Here is a 13,912-nt window from a genome sequence, read left to right on the forward strand (position 1 = left end):
AATCTCTACATGCTGCTCCCAACCACAAATAACACTCTACACACATGATTTATTCCACAGTTGTAGACAAATGTGACAGTTGAGGTTCCTGTCACTATGCCTCCAATTGATCATGTGCCCTGGCTACTTGGCCAAGGGGATGTCCCTTTGGGTGACTGGTAAGCGCGCATGACTCTTACCCGGGAGGTGTGGGTTCAATCCCCGCCCGGGCCCTCTTCACCTTGCCACATTCTGGCGTTGTTGGCAGGATCCATGTAGCACTAGGGGTGGGTCCATGGATTCCTAATGTGTGGCAGCCTGCGCGGAAGCACGAGGACGTGCTTGTGAAAAGAGGGGGAGAGATGTGACAGTTGAGGTTCCTGTCACTATGCCTCCAATTGATCATGTGCCCTGGCTACTTGGCCAAGGGGATGTCCCTTTGGGTGACTGGCAAGCGCGCATGACTATTACCCGGGAGGTGTGGGTTCAATCCCCGCCCGGGCCCTCTTCACCTTGCCACACAAACATATCATCTTTCTTACAATGTGCTCAAATTAGCAGAGAGACAAAAAACAAAATCTTACCACGAGTTCATTTCTGGAGAAAAACACAAGTGTTTCTGTCTTTAGGGTTTCCTAAATATTTATTCTAGAAAGCCCAAAAACATCAGTGTGTTCAGGAAGGTCTGTGACTCCAGCCTGCCTCAGCCTGGGGTGCATCTATCGTCGTGGCAACCTCTGAGCCTCAGGCCAGAGCCACAGCTGAGACCAATTCATTAATCAGGGACTCCTCTGATAACTGCTGTTAATCTACTTGTGACTCCTGCTGTTATATCCCCCATACATTTATATGAGGTCTCTGAAACACACACAACCACACACCACCAGCAGAAAAGTGATGTGCTGCAGCATGAAGCGGAAATATTGATTACAGTTTTATAATGATAAGTTTAACACTGAAACATGACAGGTGGCCATCATGTCCTCCTCACTATCGACTGATGTGATAAGATGATGATAAATGTGAGTACATCTATACTGTACTACACCTACCTGAACCTGTAGCCTACCTGAGTGTCAAGTCAAGTCACAATTTATTTATAGAGCACATTTAAAACAACCTCAATCGACCAAAGTGCTGTACAATTGCAAAAGCACAACATAGTTAATCATAAACACTACAACCAACAAAAAAACAACACAAGGGATAATAGTCAATTTAAAACAAATTTAGATTAAAAAGAGAGTAAAAGAGAGAGAGAAGGAGAGAGAGCCAAGATTGCTTGCTTAATTGCCTTAGCTGGGAGTGAACGCCAAGGAGAAAAGATAGGTTTTTAGGAGTGTTTTAAAATGTTCAACAGACTGTGCAGCTCTAACATGGAGAGGTAGGCTGTTCCACAGCTTAGGAGCCACGACTGAGAAGGCTCGGTCTGGACCTGGGTACTCTACTACTGCCAGGAGCAGCTGGTTTGATGACCTAAGGTGGTGCCAGACCATTTATACATTTAAAAGCAATTAATAAAATGTTAAACTCCTAAAATGAATAGGCAGCCAGTGCAAAGATGCAAGGACAGGAGTAATGTGCTCACACTTTTTCTTTCCAGTCAGCAGGCAGGCAGCCACATTTTGAACAACCTGCAAGCGACGCAGTGCTGTCTGGTCAAGGCCAACAAACAAAGAATTACAATCATCTAAACGTGATGTAATAAAGGTATGAATTAATCTCTCAAATACGTTTCTTGGGAGATAAGCCTTTGCTTTTGCCAACAGCCTTAGTTGAAAGAAGCTTGTCTTGACTATAGAGGATATCTGCTTGTCAAAACCTTAAGTGTATGTCTGGTACAGTATGTGACCTATGACTAAGTTAACTGACTGACTGGCAATTAAACATTTGGCTTTTTTTCAGTCTTTGTGAACAAAGTCTAAAACATCCACACACGCAGGTTGACAGCTCTTTGATGTGAGTGTTCAGAGGGAGATGATCATGGGTTTGATTCCCATGTTGACAGAGATCACACCCCTGCAGCTCCCCGTGGCAATTCTGCAAGAAAATATTCTAGTTATTGTCTAAAATGATGCAGCTTGCATTTGAAAATATCTGGAAAAGCTAAAAATGCACTCCATGGCCAATAGGGTCAGGAAATCCCATAATTTCGGTCAGATGTTTACACATGCTGCTAAAGCTCCTCTAGCCGCAGCATCTGTTGAGCAGACCACAGGACCAGCCCTGACCAGAGCAGTCAGGTTCAAATTCACCAAACTGGTCTGAAATGTCAATATAAATATTGACATATTTGAGCGCTGAGCACATGTGACACAGTTCAATATTGTGTACACAGCTCTGGGAAGTGCTTCCAAACCCTCTGTCCTGAGCTCCTTGTAGTTTTAAAGCTCTTTTTTCCTTAAATGAGTGTTTTTTTTTTAATCAAATACGACTGTCAAATGTACAGATAGAACACTGTAGATAAGATAGACGTGGCCTCCTTCACCTTGCATTGCTGAAACATTTGGAAGCCTATAGGGACTGTCTTTTAACAGTTCAGTGTTAATAGGCGATGAGTGTCAGCTTCAAGGCTCGTCATCATGAAATGAATGGAAATCTTCTGTAGGGAGATTCCCCTCATTTGATGTTTAGATGGTGTCTGTTTCCTATACAAAAGTAGCTGTCCTCATTATATTTACTTGATTATAGCCTACTACTGTATCTCTCATGTGGTTGGTGAAGAAGTTGACAGTGGTGACAAACACACAGTCTCTAACTTTTATTCTCTGCACCTCATATAGAGCTTCAGTAAAATCAGCTGAAAGTGAATTATCTTTAATGCAGTTTGTTTTAGTTTTAACAAAATTCAATGAAGTCCAACTGCTAAGAAATGACAACATGTACTTAAAACAAAAGTTTATTAACAGATAAATTAGCATGAAGTTGGTCAGCCAACGCTGGCTGTACAGTCTGGTTTACTGCGTCAATCCACACACATCACCTGACATGTGTAACACCCCTGTCAAACTCCAGTGTCAGAACCTGTGAGGATGAGATGTGTGTAGAGCAGAGCAAAGACCGGCAGCCAGATCAGGACCAACTCTGGAGATCAACACAGCACTGAAATGTCATTTCATACATTATACCTTGTTTGACGTTTTGGACATGAGACCTAGCTGCACTTCCTGACAGAAGACACTGATCTCCTAAATCATTCTTGAGTATCACTGCGTTAATTCTGCGGTTTGGAAGTTGAAATAAGATCACGTGCTGTTCCACTTCAGTGATTCAATGACAGAACTTGGAGGGTAAATACAGGCCGCTCTCTAAAGTCTGGTATTTTATGTCAGAGGTGAAAAAAAGAAAACTAAAAAAGAGAATTGAATTGCTTCTTTCTTGTTGTTGTCCACATTCAGACGTGTCAGTCATGTATGATGATTCTCTAATGCGACAGGCAAAACAGAGACTGTTCAGATGAGGCTGACGACAGGGAAACTTCTGCTGCTTCTCTCCACGTCCTCTTCGTTACTTCTTTGGGCCCAGAGACAAACTGAAAGACAGCAGGTTGTTAGTCACTCTGCTGCACATGGGACAACAGCATGTACAGTATTTTCTTTTTTAATGCAGGAACTTTAAGATAAACTAATTAAATTAATTTCATTTTAATAATTAATTACATTTTCAACATCTTGAAATGATTCACACTAATGCAGTTAGATGCTTCTTGGCTTCCCTGATACGGGGCGGGCCAACAAACAGACTGAGGCTCATCAGATCCAGTGAGGAGAATCTTAACTGAGGTTTGTGACATGTTAAAGAAGTTCCCTCAGTGTTAATGAAAGAGGGACAGACTCACAACCTGACAACATGCTGACATGGAGAAACAGAAATTTGCCCTGGATGTTGGTAACTACCATGACGTCATGTGTAATTTTTAAAGAGAGAGAGAGTGTGTGAGTGAGAGACAACCTACTTGTTAAAAGACACCTGGTCTTGTAAGTTGAGGACCAAACTGTCCGCGTTAAGGTACACCCTGTTCTGAGATGTTGACACCTGGAAGCAAACACAAGAGCCATTACATCATTACATCATCATCAATGACTTTGTTTAGCAGCTCATTTAGAAAACTTTATTCAAAATCAGGTTCAAATCCAAGTGAACAGACAGAAATGATGCAACAGGAGGTGAAGGACCGAACTCACCGTCTTAGCGATGTTCTGTGCTGCTCTGATTCGCCTCAGCTTCAGGTAACCCGGGTTCTTAGTCACGGCTTGGCCCAACTGATGCACACACACAAACACACACACACACACACACACACACACACAGACAGTTGACAGTTGGTCAAGGCAGCGTCATTTATACGTCAATAAAACATGATGCGAAATTGAGAAATGTGATGCAGGTTGGTGTTGACAATAATTCAGTGTCTTGCTTGAGTTTTACATCAAAGCAGAAGCTGGCAGAGCTCTGACATTATTTCCCATCAGGCCGTTCCTCAGTGGAATCAACCTGCTGCTCTCACTGAGCCAGGTGGGTCATCACTCACCATCTTGGCAGCTTCAGCCTCTCCCTCAGCCTGGATGATCTTCTGTCGCTGATCCTGTTTGGCTTTCTCCACGTAGAACTGGGCTCTCTGGGCCTCCTGCTGGGCTACACACACACAGACACACACTCAGTGACTGACTACTGTTTGTTTACTTAAACTTTAGTTGAACTCATGTGATTATGTGCTGCTTCAAGTAACATTTTGTGTCTTACTTCTGAAGCTGAACAAGAACTAATTCAAACTAGAGCCTGATATGATTCTAAACTACTTTTAAGTTCAAACTTAAAGGAACTTGGGGCAGGTTTTGTGAAAAAAACACACTTTTTTCATGCTAATGAGGGATGAAGCGTTCAAACCCAAAACAATGAGCCCACCCACGTATCTCTCCATTGCTTTGAACAGGCTGTAGTGCTGCATAATGTACTGCAATTCCTGGTCTGAATTTCCCGCTCTGTCCTGTGGACGTGACGTCAGATGATGCTGAATGTGCGTCCTCAACGGCTTTCGACTTGGATACGGGAAGAAGACAAGCGCGGTGGAGCCAAACTAGTGTAACTTTGGGCAACTGTCATTTTGCTAAATTAACGCGCTAATGTCAAAGAAATATACTAAAGTTACACTAAAATAAACATTGTTAGTTTATTTACTTAAGTCGCTTGACATGATGCTGTTTGCAGTTGTAGGCTACCAACGTTATTCCACGGAGGTGGAGTAAATGGTGAACAATGAGTAAAGAAATAACGTCACTTTATTAAGTTTTAATATTTTTTCATGTGAGAGTCACAGTTTAGATTCCTAATCAGTGGTCAGTTTATCCAAGTAACTCCTGTTAGGAAGTTTGCTTCGACATTTTCGGAGAAGTGCAGAGCCACGTCGTCTCAGAGGCAGCAGCCGGTCTACCTGCGTCGACATCCCGGGGCAGTAACTTACCCTTTTTTAGAGGTTTACCACGGGCTGTTTACATTTTTTTTCGGAGATAAATGTTGGTCTCATTGATGCAATCTAACAACTGTGGCAGTCGCATTAGTTTGTTTGAATGAAAAGTGAAACTTCATGTGAGTGGACAGAAGAGCAGCGCAGCCTCGGGGCTCTGTATGTACAGAAATCACCACATTTACGTCAATAAATAAATGTTTTACAATGAACCGATAGGCCTACATTCAATTTTATTTTATTGTTTTATTAAGTTATATAACATGGTTACGGTGGTGCGAATCAGTACAACATCCGGGAATTTTTTGCATACTGCAGATTGTGCTTTTGTTTGCATACTACATTTTGGCCAAATCAGTAGGCTATGTATGAATACAGCCACAGTGTCACAGCATCAGCTGCTCTGCTGTGGAGAGTTCATGCGTGCTCCCTCACCGGCTTGACTGATGGCTGCAGTCACCCTGATGGCCACAACGGCCGTCGTATCACTACTGAGTCTTATTTCCTGATCCTGCTCCAAGTTCCTTTACCAGTAAATATTCTCAGAGTTACAGGGCATCTGAGCATCATAACAAACAAAGAGCAGACTGACAACATGACTGTGCCGTACTGAGCCTTACCAACTTGCTTGGCCTCCACAGCAGCGGTGTACTGGCTGCTGAAGCTCAGCTCAGTGATGGCCACATCGTCCAGGATGATGTTAAAGTCCTTGGCTCTCTCAAACAGCTCCCTGCGCACCAACAGGGAAACCTACACAGACAGCACAACAACACTGGTCACTGCAGCAGCTGCAACAGGATCACACAGGTGTGGGCTGAGCTTTCCTTATTGTGTTACTCTGTGAGGTTTGGCCACGGTTGACTCAGATTGATTACATGAATTGATCAAGCGGTACATTTACTATGAATGGGAAAAAAACAAATATCACATTACTATCCCGGGTGATTATACAGAGGTGTTGCCGTGGTGATGGTACCTGAGCTCTCTGCGTGATGAGCTGCGAGGCGTTAAACTTTGCCACCACAGACTTGAGGACCTCGTTGACAATGGAGGGCAGGACTCTCTCATCGTAGTCCTGGCCCAGATGCTGGTACATGGTGGGGAGCTGGGACGCCATGGGCCTGGACAGCACTCGCACTGCTATGTTCACCATCTGCAGATCTACACACACACACACGACATGTTAGAGACCAGTACAGACTGAATTGCTTCACATGCTCTAACACACACTGTCTCTCTGTGCCAATACCAGGGCCCTCTTCTGGTAAAACTCCTGATTACACCCAAAATATCCTCCACAGCTCCTTTATAGCAACATCATCTCTTCATTAGTTCTGTTTTACTTATTTTACTTATAAATAAACATGATTTGTGATCACTTTCTGTGTATGCGTGTGTGTGTTTTACCTTTGCTGCCAGTCAAAGAGGAGATCTTCCTGGGCTTAGCTCTGATATCATAGATGATGGGGTACTGGAACCAGGGGATCCTACAACATAGACACTGGTGTCATATCAGCTAGTCCTGGTACAATGATCTGTTAAAGCCCTAGAGGATTCAACTCCCAGTCTGCTGCCTTCACCTGCTACGAAGTGTCACTACAACAATAACAACATAAACTGAAGACTGATTTAAAAAAAAAAAAAAAAAAAAACAACTGTCCACTGTGTCCTCTGCAGCAGCACTCATTCAGCTGCAGGTTGGAGCCTGGTTCACTCCTCTTAGAGACAGTCAGTGTGCACTGAGCTCACTGTTGACTTCAGTTCATTTAGGTGAGCAGACAGACACTAACCATGTTTCCATCCACTTGACAACCGAATTATCTCAAGATCGATAAAAATATTAATGCAAATAATGCCGGTTTAAGTGCGTTTCCATCTCAATTGAATAAAAGGCTGTGTGTAATAACATCATGTGCTGTTTTGCGATCATATTGGTGTGTCGAATTGTTGTGCAATTTAAGGTGTTTCCCTTCATAAATCACAAAATAGAAGGACATCCATCCATCCTTCATCTTAACCGATTATTGGAAGTCGGGCTGCTGACAGGCCAAGTGTGACCAGCTGCTGGAGTCGTTGCCTGGAAACCACTGAGCCATACGGACGCCAGCCTATATAGGCTATATAAATGTAAATATTGCACAAGTTGTAGGCTGGCGCTTATAATGCGACATGTCTGTCATCAGAAGACAGTGGCGTGTAAACACGTTTTAATGCAGATGCAGATGCAGATGCACCGCATATTAAATACTACAACACCAGAGGACCTGTGACCTGTGGCTTGTGATGGACACCTGCATCTTTTTTTTCTCTACTCCCGCCATGTCTTTGAACAGCTGGAATATGCAGCGGAATTGACATAAAACACGATCGCAACTCACATTTATCCGACAGAACTGTTTCTGTCAGCATTTATCTCAGTAAGTTTGTATTGATCAATAGAAAATCCGATGAGATCGACCGTATTAACTTTTTATCGATATTCATGATATTTAATTGAATCTTGCTGTTTCCATAGGGAGTTTTTAATTCCATCCATATTGCTTAATGCGAATAAAAACGTGTGGATGGAAACATGGTTAATGTTCAGAAACTCAGTCAATTACTTGGGGCATGGAGGTCATCAATACTGCCCATCACACTCACTCTTACTAATCCAACCCACATATATACATTGTTGACAGTAAGTGTTGATTAAGTAGCCTGTGTATCTGACGTAACACAGCTAGAGACGAGTTCATGTCACACACCTCTCTCGTCTGCCCTGCATTTAAACTATCAAGAGAGCAACAGAGGATGTTGCTTGAACCATTAGTGAGGTCTGTTATGTAGTTGACTGAGTAATCCGTCGTATCACTGAGTGTGATCCAAACATCTTGTGGGTTACTCCAAAGGCTCTATGAGAGCAGAGCTGTTCTAGATCCTGCAGTCACCCAGGATGAGGCAGCTGGACTTCAGCAAACCAGCACAGATCTTCTGACTCGTTTGATTTATAGTTCAAGAAGTGTATTAGATGTGTTATCCTGCATACCAGTAACAGGTTGGAAAGGGTTAAAATGAATCAAATGAAACAATGTTAGACACAGTTAGTTTTTATAACTGTGGTTCTCAGAGGAATTACAGGTGACATGTTCTTGGGAATGTGCTGTTATGGGTGTAAATGTGTTTTTTAGATTTATATGAGAAGGTTATTAACTGACTGACTTTTAGTCAAAAAGTCAACATGAAGTCAGACAAAGTTTTCACAAACTGACAGGATGGGGTATGTTTGTGTTGCTCACAGAGCTGAACACACAACACAGAGGTGGGAGTGTGTTGATAAGCGGTTCTAAATTCATAAAGGACAAACTAACTGTGACAACAGCCAGGACTCTTCCTAGCACTGACCACCCAGCTGGCCAAACTGAGCCACCAGGGGAGAAGAGAAGAGGACCTTGTTGAGAGCAGTGACCACAGACTGTGGCTGAGCTCCAGAGATCCTGTGTGGAGAGCAGAGAAACTTCCAGAAGGACCATCGCTGCCGCTCTGCACTGGTCTGGCAGAGCGAGCTGCAGTGTGGATGGGCGGGTCTGCTCCGGTCTTATCCGGCCCCAGACTGGGCATATTGAGCAAGACCTGCCATCTAGAAGTTGGCAGCCACTCAAACTCAACCAGTCAAAGTTAATGAATGAACCGAGCGTACTGTACCTGAAGTGCAGCCCCTCAGCCAGAACCGTGTCCATCTGCATCCCCCCGACCCTGTTGAAGACGATGGCTCTGTGACCTCCTTCCACTGCACACAAACACACACAAGGAGTTTCAGATGAATACACACACAGCGGATAGAAACGCCCAGACACAAAACAGAAACATGAGGATGATTTCAACAAGGCTTAAGAGTGGGACATTTTTCACTCATATTAGACACTGATTTTCACCACAATCATCAAAACACTTCATAAGAGTGGGTTGGGAGATTATATATATATATATATATATATATATATATATATATATATATATATATATATATATATATATATATATATATATATATATATTAGGGGTGTAACGGTACATGTAGTTGTATTGAACCGATTCGGTACGGGGCGTTCGGTTCGGCACAGCGCTGAGAACGAGTGAGTTTCGGTACAGAAGTTGTGTGTGTTTACAGTCCGCCTGCAGCTACACGTGCAGCCCGTTTACGTTGTGGCTATCGCTAATGCTACCGCTAATGCTACCGCTAGCGAGAAAACAGAGGTCTGAAGACCCTTCCTGCTTGTAGGAGGAGTGGAGGTGGGGGCTGTGGCTCCTATCTCCTGTCTGTCTGTCTGTCTGCCTGTCCCTCTGTCCGTCCGTCCCTCCGTCTGTCTGTCTCTATCTCTCTCTCTCTCTGTCTGTGTTGCGCACAAGCTCCAGCACCTGTGGATCTGCTGCAGATGCGCCCAGAGCAGGCGCACGTCGCTGCTGTGTTGACACTACGCACTGTGCCGATCGTGATGATCCGCGTTATTCATTCATTTATTCATTTATTTGCGGCCGAACGGTTGCATCGTCAGGCAGCCGTTGAGGCATTTGCCCACATTGCCGGCGGCTTGAACTGTTAGTGCTGCACTTTACATGTAAAAAAAAAAAAAAAAAAAAGTTGTGTGAGAAGTTTTTTTTAAATCATATTTTATATGTTTTGTTTATTTGTGAATATTTTATTCATTGTAAGGCTTATTTTATATTTTTTGTTAATTTGAGAATAATTTATTGAACTTATAAGACAGCACTTTACAACAGTATGTATTAGGCTATTTTATTTTTCATATTTTGTATAATGGTTTAGTAAGTTTATAAGTTAAGTTTAATACGTTTATACGTTTATTTGTACCAGGGACAATGTACCTACAACATAACATTAGTAGATGAGTAAAATAATTACATTTGACTAAAACGCAAATTTGGTTTAGAAAAATTCCTAATAAACAACAAGCAAATTTATGTTTTGCATTTGGTTCTCTTACTGTACCGAAAATGAACCGAACCGAGACCTCAAAACCGAGGTACGTACCGAACCGTGACTTTTGTGTATCGTTACACCCCTAATATATATATATATATATATATATATATATATATATATATATATATATATATATATATATATATATTTTTTTTTTTTTTTTTTTTTTAAGAAAAAAGGTAAAAAACTGCCTTGGTGTAATGATTAACATCGTGTTATAATAGGCTAATTAACACTGGGGTTCTGCTATGAGCAGCCCTAAATGAGGGAATATCTTCTGGAGGTGTTTGTCAATTATTATTATTGAATAAGAACATTTTTGATGTTTATCAAGAGTGATGTTACACACACAGGTCAGTGAGGTCACAGAACATAAACACTTCACCTACATCAATGTGAAGTACAGAATTAGTTCACTGCAACAGGTTTGTAGGAATGAAACTCTAGATCAAAATGACATTTAAAAAACTACTTTCCTCTTCCTTTCTCTAAATGCTCTGTAAAGATATCACTTTACTTCATTTATAGGGTTGAGTATGAGCTCTTCAAATTGAAAGAGGCGATCAATAAGAACCAGATTCAATAAACAAAACATAGATACACAAAAGTGCACCCTGCAGCTGAATGTGTCTTTATTGTCAAACCTGAAAACTTGAGTTTGTTAATTCAACAAATGTGTTGTTTATTATCAGGTAGGTTCAGCGTATCTGTGGACATGAACCCCAGAGAGTCACAGTGTATTTACCTGTGTAGGTGGCTTCTTTAACGCCATACACCAAGGCACCAGCTCCGAGCAGCAGTTTGAGTCCTATTCCTGCTCCTCTGCCGCCAGACGAAGACATCCGGCCCGCCAGATCCCTCAGGTGCTGGACGAAGCGCTGCAGTGTGTGTGTGTGTGTGTGTGTGTGTGGAGGTGACAGAAAGAGAGAGAGCAACATAAGATCAGTCATGTCCGAGGATCTGTGACTTCAGGGTGGCACTGAAATGATTGGTCAGTTCATTAAGGGATATTCCGGCTGTTTGGTGGTGCTGTTCTGAGCATTATTTGTGGCTATGGCGTTTTGCGCGTGGAGAAATAGACTGCGTTGTTTGTTATCGTGCGGCCTTTGCTAAAGTTGCTACAATTAGAGAAGTTAGTGGTCAGCAGACTTCATCTCGGGGGGGGGGGGGGGGGGGGGGGGGCTAACTCGGTGTCTTAGACCATGGATTAAATTTCCCGTTATATCCCTGGAAGAATATCCCGTTAATGAACCTTCCTGACAGTTGTTTTCGAGGTAAATGCAGAGACTGCTTGCCGAAAAACTGCCCTCGACAGGAACGTGCATCAGCGGTTTTGTAAGAATTTACCTCTAAAACAACTCTGTCTCGTAACGTTCTGTTATTATCTCATAGCGTGGTGAATGTGCAGGTCACAACTTGTCCACCAGAGCGTTTTGGAGTTGTTGGATTGTGTATTTGACGAGGGAAACCAAGAAATTCCATTAGCCTCTGTAGTGTGGAAAAGTTTGTACTGCACAAGCAGTGGTAACTGACTGTGTACACTTAATAGGTTACTACTACTACTACTACTATTGTTATTATTATTATTTAGAAAGTACATCACTATCCATTCCGACACCTGTTGACACCTGCAGTAACAGGTGACAGGCAGGTGATTCAGCATCATCATCTGAAACTGACATTGCTCTGGATGAGGCCGGGTTCAAGCTCTTTCACATCAAGGCCTACCATACAGACCACAGAGCCCCATCTTCTCTTTTCTTCTTATTCTTTTGTCATATTAATTGTTTTGAAACCCATTAAATCACATGTGCTGTCATTGTGTTATCAATGAACAGTATTGTAGTGGGGACACCCAGGGGTCCTTGAGGCAGTTCCTGGGAGAACCCAGAGTGGACTATAGGAGAACCACTGACCTACAGGAGGAGATCTCAGCCCAGGTCACGGACTGTTACAACAGGATTTGCCAGGTGAACCCACAATGCAACAGCGTTGATGTGCATGAGACAGGAATACAGGCAATGAATGATCCAGAATATTCCATTCAGCAGTGTGTGTGTGTGTGTGTGTGTGTGTGTGTGTGTGTGTGTGTGTGTGTGTGTGTGTGTGTGTGTGTGTGGCCTGGTTCATTCAGTCTGACACACCGTCCTCTCTGTACTGTAGCACAGTCTGTGTCCAGGTGAAGACTAGAGCTATTCACCGGTGTGTGTTCACCTCCACACTGACTCAACACACCGGGCAGGCCTGACTTCCACACCGGCTGTGTGTGTGTCTGTCTGACAGGACACCGGTACCGGTACCGGCCCCGGCCTCCACCGTCTCGTCTCGGTGTGACCTCCTAACTGCAGGCGGCTGCCTGTGAAGTTTACCGGTGCACGAGCCAACCACAGCACCATGCTAGCTGCCCTGCTAACACCTACCCACGTTTACTACGAGCTCGCAGGCTAACCGTGCTAGCGTTAACTAACCCACAGACCGTCAGTTGCTTCAGTCACAGACAAACATCTCTCTCAGCACCAGTGGAAAATATCGTTCATTCAATAATGAAGATATAAAACACTCACACTAGGCTCCTTGTTCGCCATGCTGCTGCTGCACGTCAAAACTCCAAGGTCGAGTCAACACCCCCCCGAATCGTAGACCGCAAAGACTTCTGGGATACGTAGTTCCTCTTCTTCTTCCTCCTGCCAAGTGGTTGGCAACTTGTTGTCTTAGGCGCATTACCGCCGCCGTCTGGTTGGAGTGTGTGGGGGAAAGTTGAAAATCTACATCATATTATAGGCCTACTTCATATCCAGTTTAATAGTTTTAACAATTTACCTAAATAATTAGCTGGCGACGGTCGAGGGAATTTCACAACTCACGGTTGCAGCGGACAGAACATTTCTTCACCAGCTGATTGTCATTTGACTAATTGTCTGTGTTTGACTGTATGTGGTGTGATGTCCATTCAATGTTAAAGCCTCTGGAAACCCAAATCCACAAAAGCCTCCTAACTATGTATTTTAGGGCCTTATGTACATATTATTAAACATGTAAAAAATAATTAGAAAAAAGTTTCCATCCAAATTCAAAATATTTCTGATGAAGGTTGTGTGTGGTCGAAACATGTTGGCTGTTTTTATATGTTCTGTGTAAACTAGCATTTTGATGCTGATTCCAGGTCTGTCTAAACTTTAACTTGCTCCTTGACTCTTGAACAAATCTTGCAGGAGCACCAGTCATGGCTGCTTTATGGTGAAATGATTGCATGAGTGCATAAGGTTGTGAAGGCCTTGAGAGCTCTTTGCTTTGACCCATCTTGAGATGCTTCTTGTGTGACACCTTGGAGATGAGAAACCGTTTTATAGGCATCAGTTAGGACTAAAAAGCTGGTATTAATGAGCACTGATAGGGGACAGAAGGACTTTCCAGCTGCTTTCTTGTCTTTCATTCCTTTCTGCACCTCCTCCTCCTCTTCATGTGTTCAATACTTATTCCGTGTA

At 43.0% G+C, this 13,912-nt stretch overlaps 1 protein-coding gene across 1 annotated transcript; it reads right to left on the reverse strand.

The window, feature by feature from the left end:
- Positions 1-2,862: 2,862 nt before the first annotated feature.
- On the reverse strand, positions 2,863-13,083 carry phb2b (prohibitin 2b). The gene is made up of 10 exons (XM_083970373.1): positions 12,992-13,083; positions 11,173-11,305; positions 9,128-9,212; positions 6,851-6,930; positions 6,420-6,604; positions 6,064-6,193; positions 4,511-4,614; positions 4,164-4,241; positions 3,935-4,014; positions 2,863-3,511 (listed from the first exon to the last, which is right to left on the reverse strand). The coding sequence occupies exons 1-10, from the start codon at positions 13,010-13,012 to the stop codon at positions 3,487-3,489; spliced, it is 921 nt and encodes a 306-aa protein (XP_083826499.1). The 5' UTR covers positions 13,013-13,083; the 3' UTR covers positions 2,863-3,486.
- Positions 13,084-13,912: the final 829 nt, after the last annotated feature.

The sequence above is a fragment of the Trachurus trachurus genome (genome assembly GCF_905171665.1).
Source record: "Trachurus trachurus genome assembly, chromosome: 4".
In the NCBI taxonomy this organism is placed as follows: domain Eukaryota; kingdom Metazoa; phylum Chordata; class Actinopteri; order Carangiformes; family Carangidae; genus Trachurus; species Trachurus trachurus.

Excerpts from the sequence above, each read along its gene's own strand:
- phb2b (XM_083970373.1), bottom strand. The coding sequence starts at position 13,012 with ATGGCGAACAAGGAGCCTAGT. Across the intron at positions 4,242-4,510 it reads AGGCTGAAGCTGCCAAGATG|TTGGGCCAAGCCGTGACTAA; the intron begins GTGAGTGATGAC and ends TGTGTGCATCAG. Across the intron at positions 4,015-4,163 it reads CACAGAACATCGCTAAGACG|GTGTCAACATCTCAGAACAG; the intron begins GTGAGTTCGGTC and ends GTTTGCTTCCAG.